Source organism: Ischnura elegans, chromosome 6 (genome assembly GCF_921293095.1).
Source record: "Ischnura elegans chromosome 6, ioIscEleg1.1, whole genome shotgun sequence".
Taxonomy (NCBI): domain Eukaryota; kingdom Metazoa; phylum Arthropoda; class Insecta; order Odonata; family Coenagrionidae; genus Ischnura; species Ischnura elegans.
In genome coordinates, this window is record NC_060251.1 from 107802088 (window position 1) to 107822997 (window position 20910).

At 37.8% G+C, this 20910-nt stretch overlaps 1 protein-coding gene across 4 annotated transcripts in view; it reads right to left on the minus strand.

Annotated features, from left to right (window-relative positions):
* The window catches only part of LOC124161490, a 173372-nt gene that overhangs the window by 138171 nt on the left and 14291 nt on the right, over positions 1-20910 (minus strand). Inside the window, exon 1 of one of the 4 annotated variants that reach the window (XM_046537816.1) lies at positions 4914-5168. The exons of 1 other annotated variant lie outside the window; for it this stretch is intronic. In XM_046537816.1, the coding sequence (XP_046393772.1) occupies positions 4914-4976 (63 nt within the window). In that variant the 5' untranslated portion in view covers positions 4977-5168. Of the gene's footprint in view, positions 1-4913; positions 5169-20910 lie in introns of those variants that run through there. 2 more of the 4 variants (XM_046537815.1, XM_046537818.1) reach the window with 2 other exon arrangements.

Here is a 20910-nt window from a genome sequence, read left to right on the forward strand (position 1 = left end):
CACATCCACATATTTCTAACAGCTTTTTTGGTACAAGGTTTGGCTATTGAGAGAAATAAATTGGGGGAGTAAAGGGTAAGTGTAAGTGGTCGTAAGGACGGATAGTTGGAATTGAATTTTTTATGAACTTCCTCCGAGAAAATTAAAATTTCGAGTTTACCCATGAGATTTCATTTAAATCTCTTTAATCTTTGTGGCAGTAATATCACATATATCTATACAGTGAACTGATATTTAAACTATCTGTATATCTTAGGAAACCTCCAAGACCTAACATATTTTCTAGGCATCCATATTACAATATCCTTTAGCTGGACTACAAATCCACTTGAAGCGACAGTCAGTATTATAGTTTGGGAACATGTATCGTAATCCGAGAGACAGTTGCTGCACTTTCGCTCTCATTCCCTTTATTTACTGAAGTCCACCTGTAGTAATGTATTTATGATTTGACACCGATTAGGAAAGAGAGCAATTTAAAATAAAATTAGGCCTAACTTTATTCTTGAAAACCATGACATTGTTTTTGGGTTTTTAACATAGTATGAAGTAATTCAGTTTTTTTCAATTGGAATAAGAGACAAATCTTGTCGACTGAGAAGAGGATGGGGAAGTATCTTGTGAAGGAGGGAGCGAGGATACGGAAATAGATGTGGGGAAGGTGCCGCGTGGATTACGCCGCTAATGCCCTCTGTCGACCGACGGAGGAATCCCTTGCGTGACACCATCTCTGCGGTTAAGTCCCTAGACGCGCCTCGGTTGAGAAACGTTCCCTTCCTGCCCCTTATGTCATACTCCTGAATGATTGTAGTGGACGGGTTGGAATGCCATTGATGGACGATGCAAAAGGTTAAACGTTTCTAGACCTGAAAATTCTCAGCCTTCACTAACAATGTCATAGATGACTCAACGATGTCAATTTATATTTATTTAGTAATTTATGACTGCGAAACAAAAATTTCTGCTCCTTACCTTGTATTTTTTATTTTTGGCATTATCTTATTCCTTTCTTTGCTTCTTGGCCCTCATCCGATAATTGAAATTTAATTTTTATTTATGCCATGTTCCTAAATTAGTGGTATGGCAGCGTAAGAAGGTTATTGATAGCCATTCCTCAGGTAAAATGTTTCTATCCTTAGTTCTCTCAATGAAATCTGTGTCTCTATTTTGAGATGGATTTGAGGTATATTCATCTCGGTAATCTCCAGAAGTTCAACTGGTCAAAATATTTTCTATTGATCAAGAGTAGCAAGTGTACGTTTTGCATCTTGTTTATGGTACACTCTAATATGACATTAATGAAATAGGCGCGGGCGAATGTTATTAGCATTAAATGCACTGAATGCGGGCGAGATATTCAAAAACTACAATCTGAGTCTATTAATATATAATTAACATTTTACCGGGTCAAGAGCTCTTTTTGCTCGTTACGCTGGACTCATGAATGGGACTCATGACTCAGTTTTATTTTCACTGTTTTTGGTCGGCCGAAATTTTATTCCTTTGCACGCAAGTTGCATTTCTTGTTTTGCTTTTTTTCTATTTAGCTGCTCACTGTGCAAATTCCTGATTTTCAGAGCATCGCAAAAGTTGCAGGGTAACGTATCTTCCCTATTACCCTACGGACTGAGTTACATGTTCATTTTTCACGCGTTAGGGATTGCGGTAATAATGGCTCATTTCCTTTCTTTCAAAATTGCTGTATTTTTTCTAAATTTATTTCCAAATTAATACAGTTTTCTTAACTTGGACGATCTTGTGTTCATGGTTAATATTTTTGCATATTTTTATGCGGACAAAAAGTAACGGTTAAAAGCTTTTTTTGGTGATTTTATAAATAATTAGCCCTTTTTCCAGAGGTAATGTATGATTTGCTTCAACGTGTAAGAGTAGACATAAAGTGGCAGTCACCGGGAATTCGCAACCTTATATAACTGTTACAAAATAAAATGTAAAAATGCTTCTCTTCTACAAGAAGTGTATTTTCTATTGATAGCCTGATGAGTGAAAGTAATGGATTAAAAAAATTCAATTACCATATAAAGAGAAGATAAGTCATCAAATAATCAGGGTCGGGGACTTGTCGTATGGATTATGAAATGCATGGAGAGCGCTGCTGAGGCTGGCAATTCAGTCGTCCAAATTCGCCATTGTTGTTATCGTGAGTCACATCGTCAGTTTTCTTTCTTCAACCAACTTAATTATCCGAGCTGTCTTAAATTCCTTCATATAACTTGCAAACTTTCATATTAATTGAATGAAATAGAAAATGTATCAGTATTAGCAAATTGAACTCCACTATTGATTTTTACTGGTTTTATAATTGGAATTTATGATTTTAACGGGATAATAAATCCTAATTTCTGAAAGACTGAACTCTACGATTACTCACAGCAATTTTCTTTTCTAAAGTTATCAGGTTCAATGAAGTAAAATTCGAGTAAAACTTGCAAAACTTATTTTATCTCAGCCTAGATCAGGTGGTTATTGGTGACTTTTAAAACATGGTGTAGTCATGAATTATTTTTCCGATGCACAAAGGTTAAGAAAAGACTTCGCTGTTTCACAAAATAAAATATATTTGCGACCGGTTTCGATACAGCGTATCATCATCTGGAATCTGGAAAGGCCAGATGATGATACGCTGTATCGAAACCGGTCGCAAATATATTTTATTTTGTGAAGCAGCGAAGTCTTTTCTTAACCTTTGTGCATCATGAAGGAGTTTCACCATGTTACGCCAACCACCATCGCCTTTAATTATTTTTCCATTTGGTACTGAGTTTATATACGCAGAATTTGGAGCAAATGAATAAATCACATGAAGGAATTTCATGTGCGTTGAAAACTACTGGAAGAAATTGTCAAAGAACTCCATTAACAGTTAAGGTATATACGCACGTGTGTTACACAAATCAACCAACCCTTCGGTCTGTCTCCGTCCACCCTCCCGCTTCACACTTAGAAACCCTGACCTTTAGAAACCAATTTCCTTGACCCTTAAATAGATCTGCCTTTTATTCTCCCTGCTTCAATCCTCTCCCTTCATATTCTTTCGCTTCTGAAATCGTTCACCTTTGTACCGTTTAGAGTAATCTCGTATGGGCCATACAGTTGCACCGGAAATAGATAGTCGGGTTGAGTGACCTAGGATCCTTACGAATCTTTTCCTTTCAGTTTATCCTCCAACGTATGTTTTTCCGCGCATTTTCGATATCAAGCTTTTACTTGTGATAAAGTTTAGTTGTTTTAAAGTTTTTTTTACCGAAAATACTCTCTTTGTACGTGTCAAACGTATGATTACGTAACATTTTCTTGGATTAATTTTAGTTTGAAAACTACCCAATGCAAATGCGATGCATTCCTCGGGAGCTGTGCTTGAGACCCTTTGAAAGGTACACAATTGACTTTCATGGGTATCCGAAGTGCCTCTGTGTCAACTGTGCAATCCGGTTATCAACGTCTTTTGGTTCAATTTGCGCTTATATTTTGGGACTTTAGCGTAAACAATAAAAATGGAATGTTTGCTTTGGTGCGGTAATAGCTTAGTGATTTTTCGAATTTTTCTTACTTGCTTTTACATTTACTTTAAAAACGGAATGTTTTTTTTTTATCATTTTAGGTTTTAGCTGCCTTTTTTCGAGAAGCAAACTTTAAACGTGCTCGCTAGGAAAATTTATGGCTTGAAAATAATAGCTCTTCATTTCATTGTAGCCCGGTCAAAATAGACATTGACCCTTGCATAAATTGCCAACAAGCTGAACATTTCCAGGAGCGTTAGGGATACCACTCTTATGAAATCCTGAAAAGTCCCCATCGATTTCGTGTGTGCAAAAATTTTTATCCAAGGTCAAAGGTCACAAAAATGGGTTTTTTGGATTTTTAGGCCAAACGGTTGGTTTTACGATAAAAATTGCTCAGTTCAAAATTGTAGAGCAGTTAATTTTCTACAAAAGTGTTACTGTACTTTTTTCTCTAAGATTTATCATTCCTGAGATAGAGCCATTCGAGCAATACGCGTGTTACGTGTCCAATAATGTTCAGAGAACGGAATAATATAGTTATGCATATTACTGAGAATACAGTTACGGGTAATTTCGAATGGCTCTATCTCAGAAATTATAAATCTTAGAGAAAAAAGTATGGTGACACTTTTGTAAAAAATTAAATGCTCTACAATTTTGAACAGCAATTTTTATCGTAAAACTAACCGTTTGGTCGAAAAATCCAAAAAACCCATTTATGTGACCTTTGACCTTGAATAAAAATTTTTGCACACACGGGATCGATGGGGACTTTTCAGGATTTCATTAGAGTGGTATTCCTAACGTTCCTGGAAATTTTCAGCTTGTTGGCAATTTATGCAAGGGTACCCCCTTTTTTTTGGGCTAATTTGACCGGGCTATTGATCTTTGAAACAAATTATGTTTCCATATTTTTATTTATTTTTCGTGCAAGATAGGTGAAGTATTTTTTAGCTAAATTCTTTCTCCTTTTTATCCATATAGTCGGAAAACGACACGTTCTTTCGCGTAGACTAACACGGTGAGTTATTCTATTATGAATTTTGTAAATCCTAGCTTTTGAATATGACATAGGGTAAAAAGTGGGGAATTTTAAATGAATAGCTGTGATATTTATGTTATTAAATATTTCTTGTAAAAATTGGTTGCTATAGATGCTTGTTTTTTAAACCAATTTTTGTTCGTGCGATGTGGTATTTAATTCCGAAAAATAATCTCCATAAACTCCGCTATAATATTTGGCGTAAGTACCTCAGTGGTATGGAATCGGACCGAACTTTTTAAGCCATTCCATTCGCTGACCCGTTTAAATCTTCCATTTTCTTAAAAAAAAAATAATGTGCATCGCTCCACAATTCTAAGAATAATTGAATAAAAAAATCAACTTACCCATAAATTAAATAGAAAAGCCATGACGGTTTGATAGATGTACAAGATGGCTTCAGTGATCATAATCCGAAATCACTCCTTGATAGAGAATCTTCTTCTCCGTTACATATGCACTATTTTTCTTCTTGAACGGTGCAATCCTACTATTACTCCTATGTCTTCCTAAGAAAATATCTACTCTTGTACTTTTATTTACTCTCTCAGTATCTCTTCTCCTGACCTTTGATTTTGGATAATATATTATATGGTGTATTAAGTTCTACATAAGCTATTAAACCTTGTCCGTTCCCGCTTTTGGAAACAATAAATTAAAGTAAATTGATGATTAGTCATGCAGTATTCTCAAAAGAATATATTCCTCGTTGACGTTCGTGCTTATACTTCTGACGCGTTACTAATAATTAGTAAAATTGACGTATTTTATATGTTGTTAGCTGTTGTCAACATATGGTACAAATTCTGATTTATGATTGAGCATTAATATATTTATGGAATTAGAACTAATATCAAATAATGTTTAGATTAAATGCAATTATTATATAATCTCTATGCAATGGAAATTGCTGTTATAATATTTCTGCGAATCCTGTCTTTCTCTGCGCTACTTTAAATGCAATTTGATCTCCCATGTACAGATTTATCTTAAAAATGGTCATCATACCGGTGTAAACTACTCTATCTGTCCGTATGTTTGGTCTAGTTCACTTACTAATTAATGCCTTATATATTTTTTCTAATAATTCATAGTAAAATAGTAATTTATTTTGAAAAGTAGTTGCAAATGCATTTATTTTCAATAAATGTTTTCGGAGAAATATTTATTATTGAAGGTGTGAATTGACAGGTAAATAAGACATTGTCGTGGTTTCTTTTTTAAATTGGAAGATTTCATAAAAAATAAAGGTATAATGTGTAGAAAAGGATAGGTGGTAATAATATATTGCTATGGGAATGGATATTTGGATAGTAAGTGAATATGAAGGTTATATTAAGGGAGAAAAGCCTCTGCTTAGAACTCTTCCATTTAATGAAATCTATCTATTTAACCAAGAAATTAGTCACTACTCAGTTGGTTAGTGGAGATGAGTTAAAACAGTGAACAGTGTTACGAGATAGTTTTTAGAGCTTCTAATAAGTCAATGTTAGATGAATTTAAATCGGGGGTTATTTCTTGGGTATGCAAAAATTAAATAAAGATGTTGGGTACTGTTCTCCTCCCGCGATCATTCACTGGGTCAAAGAATGTGCTAAGACAGGGGAAAGCTGGTATATATAAGAAAAGAACCCACCTCTATTCAGGAGGCTCAACAACAAATATATCACCCGACCTTGACAATTGATATTCCTTTCCAATTTTCACCACAAAGCGATCAGAAAAAAAATTCTCGACGAACACAGCTTTCCTCGCCGGGTTCTGTTCACCTCTCCCCGTCACTTTGGGAACAAAGCACGCTATTCGCTAAACACTTTTGACCTCAAACACGCTCCAGATTTAAAGAAGAAAAGGAGTGAGGGTCGGAGAGAAGGGAAAACACACGAAACTTCCTCGATGAAATATCGTCGGTTGGGGGGAGTGAGCACACTTTTTCACCCAGGAAGAACTGAGAGTGGGGGGTAGGGCGTGAGAAAAACAAAAAAAAATCTATCTAATGATTTTTCTCTTCCTAATCCTTGTAGCTTCCACCTCTCTTTCCTCGTGATTAACTCTCTTCGCTTATGGGGTCCTTTAATAAGATTCCTCTATCCTCGTTCGCTTCACGTTCGTTATCTCAAATTTCTTTATGAAAGTCCCTACCGGAAGAAATATCCAACGACTGCTCTCTACTACCCTCCGTAACTTTTCGTGTGAAGGTGGCCGAACCAGACGCGTGTGGACTCCCTACACTGGTGGAAAAAGATCTCTGAGAACCGGGAGCCTCGGGAGCACAGTAGCTCTCCCGACTACGTGTGTCTTTGCGTGTGTTCATGTGCCATGTGGCAAAGGTTTTTTATCTTTTTGCCCTTTTCTCTTCCTTCTTGACTCTTCCCCTCCGTCGCGTCAGGGAGCGCCACCCTTTACCTCGGGACTCAAACATCCCCTCTCCTATATCTTCCTCGCCCTTCCCACCCCACGCTGCCACCCTTGTTCGAGGAAACCCCAAACCCCTCGCCCGCGAAGAAGGTACCGAGCCAACTGTCGGTTGTCTCCTCCCCTCCTCCCACGTACGACGCCCCCTATGCTCTTTCCACCCTTTTAACGTCCCCATTCCACCTTCCCTCTCCATTTTTCCTTCTGCTTTTCACCCTCCCCCACCCACGTTCACACCCCCACTCGACGGGATTTTCCAGATTTAAACTCCCTTGGCTCGTCCGATACCTGATGTTGCGTTTCATATTTCCCGCTTCGCGGCTTGCCTTTCAGCTTTTCCTCTTCGCGCTTCGATGCTCTTTTATTTCTTTCTCGGCATGGCCTTGTCGTCTTGATGGTGGACGAGTCGGTCGGTATCTTGAAAATTTAATATGAGATAAAGTGAGTGAGTTTCGTAGGCAAAATATCATTTTCTGTGCTCGTACTGCACTAACCTTGGAGCCGAAGACTATGGAATGCGATGTTTATCGCGGAAAAATATTTTTGGGGCAATGGTATCTTATATTTGCTTTTCTTACTTGCTTTAAGGTATGGATATGAGTTATGTTCTGATATCGTGATAAAAATGACGCCATATAAGAACAAGCGACATTTTTTTCTTTTTTTTTCATATGTGGGTAAACAATTTTTTGGCTCTAATGAAGGAGATTTGGAGAATTTAAGTTGAAAATCAGAGATGCACTTCTTGATATTGCTTTTGTTTTCGTCCTCAGTATGTCCAGATTTTAAACCGTTGGTTCGTCAAATCCATAATGTTGAATTGTATGTTTCCCTCTTTGCGGCATTTTTTTTTGTTCTCACTCTTTCCGATCCGATGCTCCTTAAATTATTTCTCGGCCTTTTTCCTTTTAGAGGACTTTTCGTGAAAGGGCTTAACTTAAATACTTGTAATTGCAAAATGTTTTTGCGGGAGTCTGTACCAACTAGGAGGCAATTATTGCGCAGCAATAATTCTATTAATTATGATCAGTGTTTCTGGAGGGTTGGTTATGGAAATTATTCTTAGGTGGTGTATTAAGTAAATCAGTGATGAAAATCAGTCTTGCTTTAAATTTTACGTCCGAATTTTGTTTACGATGCAAATTTTGCGTGCATCACCTTTTATTGGATTCAGCTGCGATGGGCATCTATTTCAAATGGATTTGATGGTCTTATTACCATGAGGATGAAAATTCATGCAAGAGGACCTGTGTAGAAGAACCTGGCGTTATGGGCATTTCCGTGCCTTCGTTTTTACCGCGTCCTTTCATTCCATGCATCTATGTGACCTTTTCTGGATTTAAACTACTTTGCCTTGTCTGCTATCTGATATTGCGCTTCATATTTCCAGCTTAATGGCTTTATGTACTCTAGCGCTCCGAAGCTCTTTTATTTCATCATCGGCTGGCATTTACCCTGGCTATGGTATGAAAAAGATTTCTTGAAAGTTAAAATATCAGCGTAATGTGATGATTTTACCGCGCTTAAACCTTTGGTGCCAACATATATAGGTTTTGGTGTGGTACTTTTAAATCCCGCTATTGACAACTATTGATTGCAAAAAAACTGTATAAAATGTCAAACCAGAATCGACATTTGATGAGATCTATCTGGTTTGAAGTATTGTTGCCGTGATAGTTTTGGCACCAAGAACTTTTGGTTGGTTTTACGGTACTGTTTTACGTCACTAAAATTGAATATGTATGAGCTGTGACGAAGAAAATTATTAGAAAATCATTGTAGAAGAAGACAAACTTCTTTGACGTAACCTCTGCGTGCAATCTCCCTAGACGGCATTTACATATTCTAATTGGTTAAGCCCGCCCGATGCCTGATGTTCCATTTTACCCTTGTGCAGATATTTGTTTATAATTTTCCCGCTCCAACTCACTTTCATTCCAACTCCCAGCCCCATCGTCAGGGCAATGAGCGTAAATGTTAAAATGTATGACTTTAAAGATATGAAAGGCGAGGGAGGGTGCGCATGGGTAGAGCATTAAAGGTCCCATGGTGTAATGGAATTTGAATCCAGCAGAACCTAAATATTTGCCGGCCTTGGTGGCGGCGGGGTAAAGCCCTTGTCTACCACATAAGAGGTCGCGGGTTCGAGTCCACCTGTGTAGTTTGCCCCTATCCAGGGCGTGGATGTTCGTGTACGTTTGATTTTTAGGTTAAAAACCTCGGTGTAATAGGCAAATGGAGCTGTTTTCGGTGGTACAGGGATAATAAGAAAGGGGTATTAGGTTCAAATCGCGGGTGAAGCCCTGAGACATTCTCAAACAGTATCCTCGAAGCGCGAAGACACCCAGGGGAAAGGAACTGACCCCCCTTCCCTGAATGTGCGATATTCACACGCCTGTTACGTAGTTCGGGGTGAGACTTACTCTCACCTATTCAGACCAAGCTTTGGGCTGAATCCCTATGTTAGTGAAGAAAAAAATATGCTTGCCTTGAAATGGATAGTTTGAGGCGTGACTTCGTGAAAAAACTTTCTGCTTAATCAAAGAACCTTCAGTAGATTTCACATAGATAACTTTAACCTCGACCAGTTTCGTCCCTGTGTGTGCAGGTTCGCATAGATTGACTTAGTGTCGCTATTATAGGGAGTATATGGTAGTAAAGTAGGGAGTAAAATGGTATGGGTTAATATGAAGATAAAGGATTATCGTTTAAAAAGTACGTAAAAAATTTTCGGTTCCGTCATCATACACGCCGTAGCAGGCAGCCAATTTTGCCGAACTTAGGGTTTTTCCGTGGTCAATATTGCAGTGTGTAAAACGAGAAATGAAAAATTACGACGATATTTTTAAATATCGATGTTTCTTCTTTGTAAATAAGCATTCAAATGTTATGTGCATAGAATAACAGAGGCCTCAAACGAATCTGCCCAGACGTCTGCAGCGTAGTTTTTGGTCTAGGTATCCGGGAGCCTTAAGGCAAAAATACAGGAAAAGCTAGACCCTATATGTTATGAGTCTGTAGGTGTGAAAGGCTAGCCAAGGTGGGGAAGATAGGAAGGAGGGTATGATCGTCCTTGAGTCACGCAATGACAGGAAGTGGGTGGGGAGGTTGATTTAGAGAATGAACAGTGACAGCAAGTGGTGGGAGATTAAGGAAATGGTAACGGGATAGGAATATCAGTGTATATAAGGCTATTTGTATCGGCCGATTCGCACAGTGACGAAATTGGTCGAGATTTAAGCCATCTAAGTAAGTGAAATCTACAAGGAATTTTGATTCAATATGGTTGCCATAATTGAGGAGTGTTTTGCGTTGAAGACTCAATGCATGCAGCGAATAATCTACAGAGAAAAAAAGCATTCGCCTCGACCGGGATATGAACCAGGATCCCCCGATTTCCGGTGAGTTCTATAGCCAGTTAATCTTCTGAGGCGTCACTCTCCTCTATGGAAATTTGAGGACGATACCGGACAAGGTTTTATCGACTGCTGAGCATGTGATGTGACAGGCGGTCAAAATGGTGAGCACAGCCCCACAGCCGGAGAGCAGAGCCCGAAATTTGAACACTAAGAGGTGTTCGCTCTTGACAAAATTAAGTGAAACGGGCTCGAATATTACAAAAGAGGATGCTCAAGTCAGCCTGTAAATGTGTTGTCACTCACCGCGTATTTAAATGGGTTTACAAAAGTCGCCACTCGCGTCGCTGACGGACAAATTGATCCGAATTTTACGGGGAAATAAGGTAAAATTAGGGGTATTAATCGAAATTGATGTAAATGAATTAACGAATTATAAATACTACTTTAGTTGTTTTTTCGTATACGCACTTAAGCTTTGTTAGTATAGATTATCAAGGTAACACAAAATGAGGTACAATTTATGTAAAGCATAATGTATTATTATTTTGGAGCCTCAAACAGGTTATCCTTCGCGGCTACCTAAAATTACTCAATTTTGCTATTGTCATGTAATTTGTGTGTGGAGTAATAAAATTATTTATTATTATTTATTATTAAATATATGTACATGACGATGTGATCTATCAAATTCTTAACTATTCAATGCTATTCCTCGCAATTACAAAGACTATACTGAAAAGTATTGGAAAAAAGTGGATCGCATTTCATCACCGCGCCGCAGACATTTTTCAAAGCCGATTAAAATGCGACTGAAGTGACAACAGAAATCAGCCTTTTATGGGATGGAATTGGGTGTCCTCTATGCAGTCCCCTTGATACCGGGACTAGCCATGGTAATAACTTTACGGGAGTCACCCGCGATGCACAAATTGTGCAAAAAATACGCAAAGACCGGAAATCGGGGATCCAGGTTCGAATCCCGGTCAAGGCGAATGATTTTTTTCTCTCTGGATTTTTCGCGAAATTTGTGCATTGCGGGTCACACAGTAAAAGTTATCACCGTGGCCGGTATACTTAGATCACTCAATGCATAGGTTTCCCTGAGCGTGAATACGCTTGTGATAGCGTCAGGGCATTATTTCCGTCTTTGCTGTTTATACCAGCAAGCTATTAAGCAGCCTGGGCCGTGTGCTGTCGCCGTGGAAAGCGAGAGGCCAGAGTCGCTGACTCACTCATCGCCCCCGCAAACTGGGGCTTCCTCCCCAACCACTCTAAGCGGTGAAGCTTTCTCGAGTCTCAACTTCGTTTCATCCATTATCTATCTCCACAGTGCACACCCTTTCATCCACTTTAGTGCTGCGGTACTTCCACCGCCACCTGGCTATAGGGATTATCTCAGCTGTGAGCTACCGCGATGAGTAACGTTGGTGAAATTTCATATTCTTAATCTCGCAACTTAGCGGAACGGTTGCCAGTTGCGATGCCTGGGCCCACAATTATCCTATGTCCAAATTTAAAACAAAAACAAATTCAATACTCACTGATAACTTATTAGTTCAATTGTATTCCATACATACCAACTTTTGATATTATGATTCAACTCATATGTCTTGTCACCATTACACTGCATGCACGCGTACATTACATGTGTCCGGGGAAGTAAAAAATGATGGATAGAGAAATTTCAACTAATTGTAAGAGAAAACTGCGGGTATAGATTCGAAGACAAAATTACTCCCATCTGGTATGATTGTCTCTTATATTTGTCGAGCATCAAAAGCAGTACTGAGGAAAGTTTGCATGTGAATGAGAACGATTGAAAACAGGATATTTTTGTAAAAATTATTTGGATGGATTATTTTTGCCATTATTGACCTAATGTAGCCCCTTTGATTTCACAGGATTCCTGAGAATTCCCTCCTCAAACTTTATGGTCATCATTGGTCTGTTAGATCACACTAACAGCCCATGTTACATGACCTTAATTTCACTTAATATTACTTACCTCTGGTTCCACATTTTTTTCACTTCTTACCTCCTCATGTTTGGGTATGAATGTGAAGGTCTCACGAATCGGTATTATGGAGAACACTTGAGGGTGTTATCATAACGATCATTCCAGTTGGTTTTTAGCAAAAATAATATAAACAGTCAAGAAGTAATATTTTCTCCCGTTTTGTGAAAATTCTATCTATGAGTCTCTTTTCTTGCAATTTAATCGGCATTAAGCGTATTTGTAATTCAATCCCCGCCATTCTTCGTAAATAACGGGAAAAGAATGTCGATAATGAGCATAAGCGTTGTCATTATATGATGAAATACTTGATAGCATAAGTTTTTTCAAAGCTATTTGCTTGTGTTATTGCCATGTAAATTTTATATATGCAGGAGAAAGAGTGTCCGTATGGTTCTTTAGATACGGGTTCGTTGTTGAAATTTCAGAAAGGGTGAAGATCTTTTTAATGTATAAGCAGAGGATAGAGTACAATTTTTGCTACCAAGTTTTTCTCAGTTGCGACGTTCGATTTTCCCCCTATTGGTACTTACCGGATTTTTAGTTCCTTTATCTTTCTAATTAAAGTAGATATTAATTGACTCATCATTTGTAATTTTTAATTTAACTAAGGTTTTCGAAATGCTCATTTGGACAGTCAAATCGAGAAATGCGTTCACCATTATCATAATTTTTGCTGCATTGAAATTCTGAATGTAATAATTAACTGTGAAAATGTAAAAAATTGTTATAATCATTTGAAAAATTCCCTCTGACTTCTGTTGCTATCAACTTCGTTTGCCGTTTCCTGTAAGGTCATCACTGTATTTGATTTTCTCCAGCACAAAAAATGGCTCAAAAACACCATATTTATTGTCAATATTAATGGATTCTGGGAGTAACCCGCGTCAATACTTTATAAGCCATCTCCTTCTACATATTATTGAAGGGAATATTGGCAACTGCTGCGTCAAAGCGGATGAGTACGGCTAGTAGACCGTAGCTAGCTGAGGTACAAGTTCGTGAAAGTAATCGAGTGATCATTGTTCGTTGTGGAAGAAAGGCTTTTAGCTCTCCATACTCCTCTAACGGGTGGTGTCCCTTTCCTTCTCCCACGCCCTTTCTGCCACTTCCTCCACCAACCCGCTCGATCAAATCCGTCCCACGCTCTCGTCTATAGCTGGCTGGAAATTGTTTCAGATGTTCCTGGTGTTATATCTAGATAAATGCTGCAGGAATTGGTTAACTCAGAAATACGGCGACGTTCGATTTAGTTTAGCTTAGCAGGTGGTATTTTCTTAGTATTTTTTGCTTTTTACTGTGCGTTGAACGTTGTATTTTTGCCTCGGAGAATACATTTAAATCCTTTTCCAGCTGCTTGTAGTGTAAATTTTTATCGAGTGAAATTGTACTCGCAGTATTGGATGGTCGGTGTGAAATATATTTAATGTTTACGTCTTATGGATTAGATGCGGTCATCTCAAATAGGTGTATCGAGGGCAATGTATCTTATGATATAATTAATATTATTTTTTTTCTTTTCTTGACCTTATTTAATATATAATATGGTATTTCCTGGAGTATAGGTCATTTAAACAAAAGTTAGCAGCCAACGTTTCGATTTATTTTTATATGATATACGGATGATTTGTATGCAATTTAGTTTGTAATAAAGATTCAGTTGCTGGATGGCTGTGGTAATTTGTTATAAAGTGTCCAAAAATAATCAAATTTCTGCAAAAATTATTGTACTAATCACGTTATGCATTCAAATTATTAATTTTGAAGACCAGAGAAGTATCCTACATGGGGATAAAAAGATAAAACTGACGGTATGATTATATCTCACTACTGCTGGGCAGCATTGTGTAATCAACGATTAAGTAGTAAAGTTGATAGATACAGTGATTTTCAGCAGACAAGTTTTGAGTCGCGGTTAATTTTGTTGGATTGTTTTATGGAAAAGAGGTTACTCTTATGAATGAATACTCGATCGATTATGTCCGATAAAATGTGTACAGCTGGATTCGAAATAATATGATTTATTTTTTTTCAACTTAATTTCGCGGGATTTCTTGTTGCCTGCTGAATCAATTGTCACGTTATCTACATATCTTGGTGTGAGCACAGGTTATGGCTAGATGTTTTAATCTTTGGAATTTAGCTTTGGTTTTTACACTTGAGAGTGGTTACAATAAGGCAATTTCATTGCCAGTTAGTGATGTTTTTGAAGTCCTACACCATAAGTAGGAAGTCGATTTGCATATCCAGTTTTATCCGAGTGAGCTGGTTTATCGCGTAACATGAGACTGCGGAACTCGTGAATGTTGTCCTTCGGAGGAGATATGGTCGCATGGATATTGTAATGCGATTTCTCTAACAATAAGCCAGCATATTCTTCATCCTAGTTTCAAATTTCTGACTTGTGGCAATTCGATTCAGATAAACCAATAATTAGGCGGTTAGCGGCTGAAGGCGTAATAGGGTAGATATCTCGTGCGGGGAGTGAGTTATTTCAACTTGTATCTGTTGTGCTACGGAAGACTTTTTTGTGGTACCTAGTTAACGCCCTTACTCTCTTTATCACGCTGCTTTAATATGCGGATTGATCATGCACTCTGGGCAAATACTTGACTCTAGTGCGGAACCTGTTATAAAATTCTGTGAAGGTTTCGACGTGGTAATACATGCGTATACGCCTATTTTGAATGCCTAGGTACTCACGTAGAGGATACCAGGATTCTAGTCCATCGAAGAAATTACTTTTGTCATGTTTAGGATAAATATGTATTCGGTTACATGCATCGTTGGTGTCGTTAAATGTATTTATTGGCAAACTTTGACGAAATTGAAATGATGCGGAAAATTATTCTAGTGTTACGAAATCAACATTGTGTAATACGATAATATATAATACGCTAAAATGCATCGATTTCCACTTCTGACATGTGTGAATTCTTAATTGAATACGGGAATGCTGCATTCAGAGTTAAATAATTTTTCTGGAGCTTCAAAAATAATAACGAAAACAATTTTGTGGGAACTATCGATTTGCTAAACATCGCCCTGCATAAATTTATCAATCTTATTCATACCTACTTACCTGCATTTTAACTTCTTCCAATTGAGGATGTGATCTATATGTTTTAAATCACATAAGGAAGCCATCATCATTAGGAAAGAATTGATAACCATTTTTTGTTTTTGGCGTAATTTTATCTTATTAGTTATATAACATTGTAGTGCGACTTGTTATAAGTGTATATAATTTTTGAATTTTTAAGAGGTCTCCTTAAGAAGGTATCTAAACTCTGCGAGTTATCATGATGCTCTCCTTTGAATTTATATTTAGTCCATTAACTACCATTGTATACAATCTTACTATCACTGTTTTTGTCACAGCAGTTGATTTTGATGAAAATTTAAGGATTGGACTTATAAAATGCTTACAAGAGAATAACAGAAAATGATTATACTTGTTTTTTATACCAGTTTTCTTTTTAAACCTTAGAATATTGGCAAAAACCTTATAGCAGGTTTGTCTGTCCATCTTAATCTTCTCCTATAATCTAAGAGAGCTAATGCCTCGCCTTCTAGAATTTCTACATTATTTTTTGAGAAGAAATTGGCATTTTGCTTGAGTGGTTTTTTTTGTCAAGCATGCGAGGAATTCGCTTTACTTTTGGCCGATGATTTTTTGGCACCGGCCTGAAGAGATGCCGGCCCTGGAGAGACAATCAAGGGTGACAGCGAACCAGACGCATTCGGGCGATAGTCCAAAGATATGTGTGGTGAGGAGCTTGGTTGCGGTCTACGGAAAGCCATATTTGTGACGATATTTGCTATAATACCACTGAATTTTCCTTGGATATGGCCTGTACAAGAATGTATATATCTTATTCATCAGCTTAGCTTATACTCTATGCAGGATTTGTGTTATATTTTGTCTAATAACCTTTGCATTTACCTCTTAATACCGTAGAAGAATGGTCCGTTAGCCATTTCAAAGAATCTGCGATGGGTTTATTCTTCCTGCTCCCTCTCTTTTTATCGTTTTAGAAGGGGTGCGAGATATCTCATGAGCAGTATAGCAAATTTAAAACAATTCAATCATTAATCTTTAACCATTTTGGAGGACATTTTCTCTTTCTATTTGAAATTCCCGTGGGTATGCTTAATCTTAAAATATTATCAAATTTATTGATACTTATTATTTATCCTAGTTTAAGGTTAGGCAAGCAAATATGCGATTATCAAAAGATATTTGTGGTGACGGCCAGAGTTTTCACTCAATTTTATTTAAATATCAGCAAGGATAACTTTAAAATTTAATAATAGGCCGACACTGATTCTCAATTCATCTCTATGCAGAAAATTGCATATTAATTCATTATTTATTTATTAATTTCGTGCAGTATAATAAATGTCCTCCGCGACGACCGTGGTACGCTGTTGTATGTAAGTGAGCACATTCTTGAATTTCTTCCCTGATATTTTTAATAAATTGGCGGTTTCCACTTGGGAACATTTTCTGCAAAGCGTTCGAAGAATGTAAATTACTTTTGGCGCAGGAATTATTTTTGGCCCAGACCTACAAGGGTTGCCCGCTCCGAGGAGACGATCAAGAGTGACAGGACCAAAGGCCGCGACGCGGTCATTGGCTGCGTTAGCGCGGAAATACATTTTTGTGATAATGGTTGCGAAAACATAACTGAACTTTTCTTTATAATGACCATTGTGAAAATGCACCGAACGTATTCATCGGCATAGTATTTCATCTCGACTACTGATTAATATGGAGTATAAAACACCTTATCATGGAGTAACAGAGTAAATCACTAGCTATTTCTAAGGATTTTCGAAGAATTTAGCACGAGTGCTCCAACTATGCATTCTTTTAGACAATGCACAATAGAGCTAATGAGCGTAATAGAAATTAAACTTTAAATTTCTCTAAAACCTGTAAAGGAGTTTCTCTTGATGAATTCTTCTCGGGTTCTCAGCCAAGTTAATTCTGTCGTATAAGCCGACGTTTCGAGAGACGACTTGTCTGCCATCTTCAAGGCCGTATTTTCTTAGAAAGTCCAATTTCACAATTTCAAAGAGTAACACGGCGTTGAATATGGACGACAAGTTGTCTTATACGACAAAATTAACCTGGCTGAGAATCCAAGAAGAATTCATCAATAGTACTCACCAGGAGAAATCGGAAATTCTCTTGTTCTCATTGAAGCGCCTGCGATTACTTATGAAATATTAAAATGCTATAAGACACGGTCTCAGGCGTTACTTTGTGGAACTGCTTCATCATAAAATAAAATACTTTGTTCTATTCCACACTTTATTTTAAATAGTATACGACCCAGGTTTCTGCATCTCATGCTATCATCAGGATGTTGAATATGCAGCGAGCGTATGGGATCCCGTGCAGAAAGACTTAATCCGCGAACTGGATAAAATACAGAGGAAGGCTGCGCGTTTCGTCAAAAAATGCTACGGGTGTACAGACAGTGTTACCCAGATGTTAAGCGAATTAGGCTGGGAGCCGTTGGAGACTCGGAGGCTGCGCGCTAGGCTTAGATTGCTTGAACAATTGGGAGTGGATATCTTTAAGAGCGACACAGAGAACATAATGTTAGAGCCACACTATATTTCCAGGACCGATAGAAGCGATAAATTAAGAGAGATGTTTTGCCGAATGGATAGATATGGGAATTCGTTTTTCCCCCGAACCATAAAGGACTTTAATAAACGCGTCCCAACCTCGTTAAAGCACTTCATATTTTTTGTAGCTGTAAACGGCTGGTGTCCTAACACCCCCTGCCACACGCCTTTTAGGCGGCTTGCGGGGTATTATGTAGTTGTAGATGTTACCTGATGATAGCATGAGATGCACAAACCCGGGTCTTACTATTTAAAGTAAAGTGTGGAATAGAACAAAGTATTTTATTTGATGATATTAAAATGTTGTCTAACGTCTTATGGGCATTGATGTGGGGATTATGGGCATCTGAAATCTATTTCTCCCGCATAATAGATTTAGGGATAAGTAAATGATCACGTAACTCTTCAGAGGTAGTTGTAGTGACGGACACTTCTCGCTATTATCGCGGTTTGCGTGAAAGACTTTGTGAATTTAGAGATCTTGTGTACATGGCGAGTAGGTTATTTCGTAGCACTTGGAAGGATAGAATTGGTATGTACCCACGTATTTCAAGGAATAGATATTTTGTCAAATTTTCGAATAAACTGTCTTATAACACACTTAGTCATATGAAATCGTAAAAGGAATCCTCATTATTTTACCCTGATAAATATTGAAGGTTATAAATTATATAAATATTGTTTAAGGAGGCTGAGATTGGCTGATTTACAAGGTTTGGTTTGAAGCCATGTGTGTTTTTGAATAATAATGTTTATCACGCAGCAATTATCATTTTCAACCATGAAATATCTTTCTCGTGGCGGATTGGCGTTTGCCTTGAATTAGGGGTTGTTTTATTCCTTTCGTTACCAATTGGAAAGCTCGTCCATTGTAAGTGTGCTTGATTGCATGAAAACTATTTGGCACAAGACATTCCTCAACCTGTAAGGACTGCGTACGTGCTTGCTTCGTGTCTTGGGATGTGTTCCATGGCGAGTTTCCAAAGTCGATAGCGGTTTGTAAGGGTCTCAAATTCATTACAAAAAGATTTTTTCTTTGATTTCCTCGCAGAAAACCCAGGAAAAGCGTTTGATGTTATTTTAAGGCATTTTCTCCTCGGAAACGCAAAGCCTCTTCTAAGACGAATTTTGAATTCCAGAGGAGAACAGTTTGTGGTGTTTTGGAATGAAATATGTAAGTACTTTGAGGTTATACTTCAAAGAGTAACCTTAAAAGTGTAAATGAATGCTTTTGAATTCGCTTTGAAGAAATAAAATAACAGCGCATTTTCATAATGCATTGTTAACACTAATTTTATTGTCTTCTTGTGAAGTTTGAACATAATTTGGTTCGACTTGCGCGCGATTGTCTGTAAACCTCAATTATATTCAAGAATATTGAATATTATTGCAGTAATGGACAGGACCGGAATATTTATGGTCCAGGGTTTGCTTCCCTTGGCGAGTAATTATTTTCTTTTTGTCGGTAATCATGGGGATATCCAGACGTATTGCCAGCGGTGTATATGTGTAGTGCAAAACGCAATTAGTCACTAAACCGGGTTTGTAATTAGGTTTTAGTGAATACCCGATTGGTTGGGTATTTGCCGGATTATTTATCCAAAGCTTCGTTGATTTCGTTAAATTTGTAATTTAGGTTTTTATGAGCATCTTTAGTAACCAGGATATTTATGGATTTTTTTGGTCCATTGATCTAAAAGGGACCTCGAATAGACTATAGATAGCCTTTGAAGCAAATTTTTTCCTCATCGTTACTATTTTAGTTAATGCTACTTATGCTGGATTGATATAGCTATCCATTCAATTCTCACGTTGAATAATCTGATTTGTCTTTGAACTTTTTTTCCTATTTGTTTTAACTATGAAAATGTTATTAAAAAATGACATACGTGAATCTTCTGAATGGACTCTTACGCCACCCGCATTGCATTTAATCTCTCCGCTACGTGGATGATTTTAATCTATCACGGTTTTTTTAGCCATAAAACGTTGGCATTTATTGAATCATTGGTTTTTACCTCGCCAAATGCGTTGGGTGCTCACCGAGACATGAATACCTGAAAACTCTGCATCATTTCAAAAGCTTGGATTATTCCATCTGGGCCGGTATGTATCTCAGAATTGTGATCTTAGGTTAAACGGTACGGTGTTTAGCCACGAGTTGATGCACCGAGATCTCAAGCCTGCTTCCTCCCTTGCTTTTAGCGTAGGCAGGTACTACCCACTCAACACCAGGCGAATTGGCAATTTTGCGCCTTCGTCCCGACCTGTGAGCGTGTATGCGCTTCATCATGCGTCATTTTCGCCCGTCGCTCAAAGATAAGTTCCGGCAAAAGTTGGCGCAAAACTAGACGGCAGGGTGTTGACAACACAGCGGCCGGAATGAGCAGGGGGAAATGACACCGGCAGAGGTGCTTCCTCTTCGTCGGGGTTCCGTGTTGGTGTGACGTAAGACCTCCCATGAATTAATTTCAATCCTCTCAAGCCTTGAAACGATGAAAATATGTTCCCGGAAGAGCCTCTAAATTACGTTTCTCGAATGAAGAATGCTTACCTACGACTACGATCGGTTCTCTATCATCCGGACTCTGTGAAGAGAAGGCAGATCGCGTATTTGACTTGATTTGGTGGAAGTTTTAACAAAAATAATAATAATAATAATAATTGCTTTCTTCCCCGTGAATAACTTTCGGCTACTGGTTCCAATATTATTCTAGGTAGAATAAATTTGTGACATGACGAATTGCTTGGTAAAGGCAAAAAAGGTGAATTATACAAATTTTTGGCGTAATGCATACAACTAAATAAGAATGTTGTCATATCTATGTATAAAATTGATTTTTACTCAATCGGAACCGTTCTAGTTACTCTGTTTATGGCCACAAACTTTTGGCTGATGTGGCTGAACTAGTT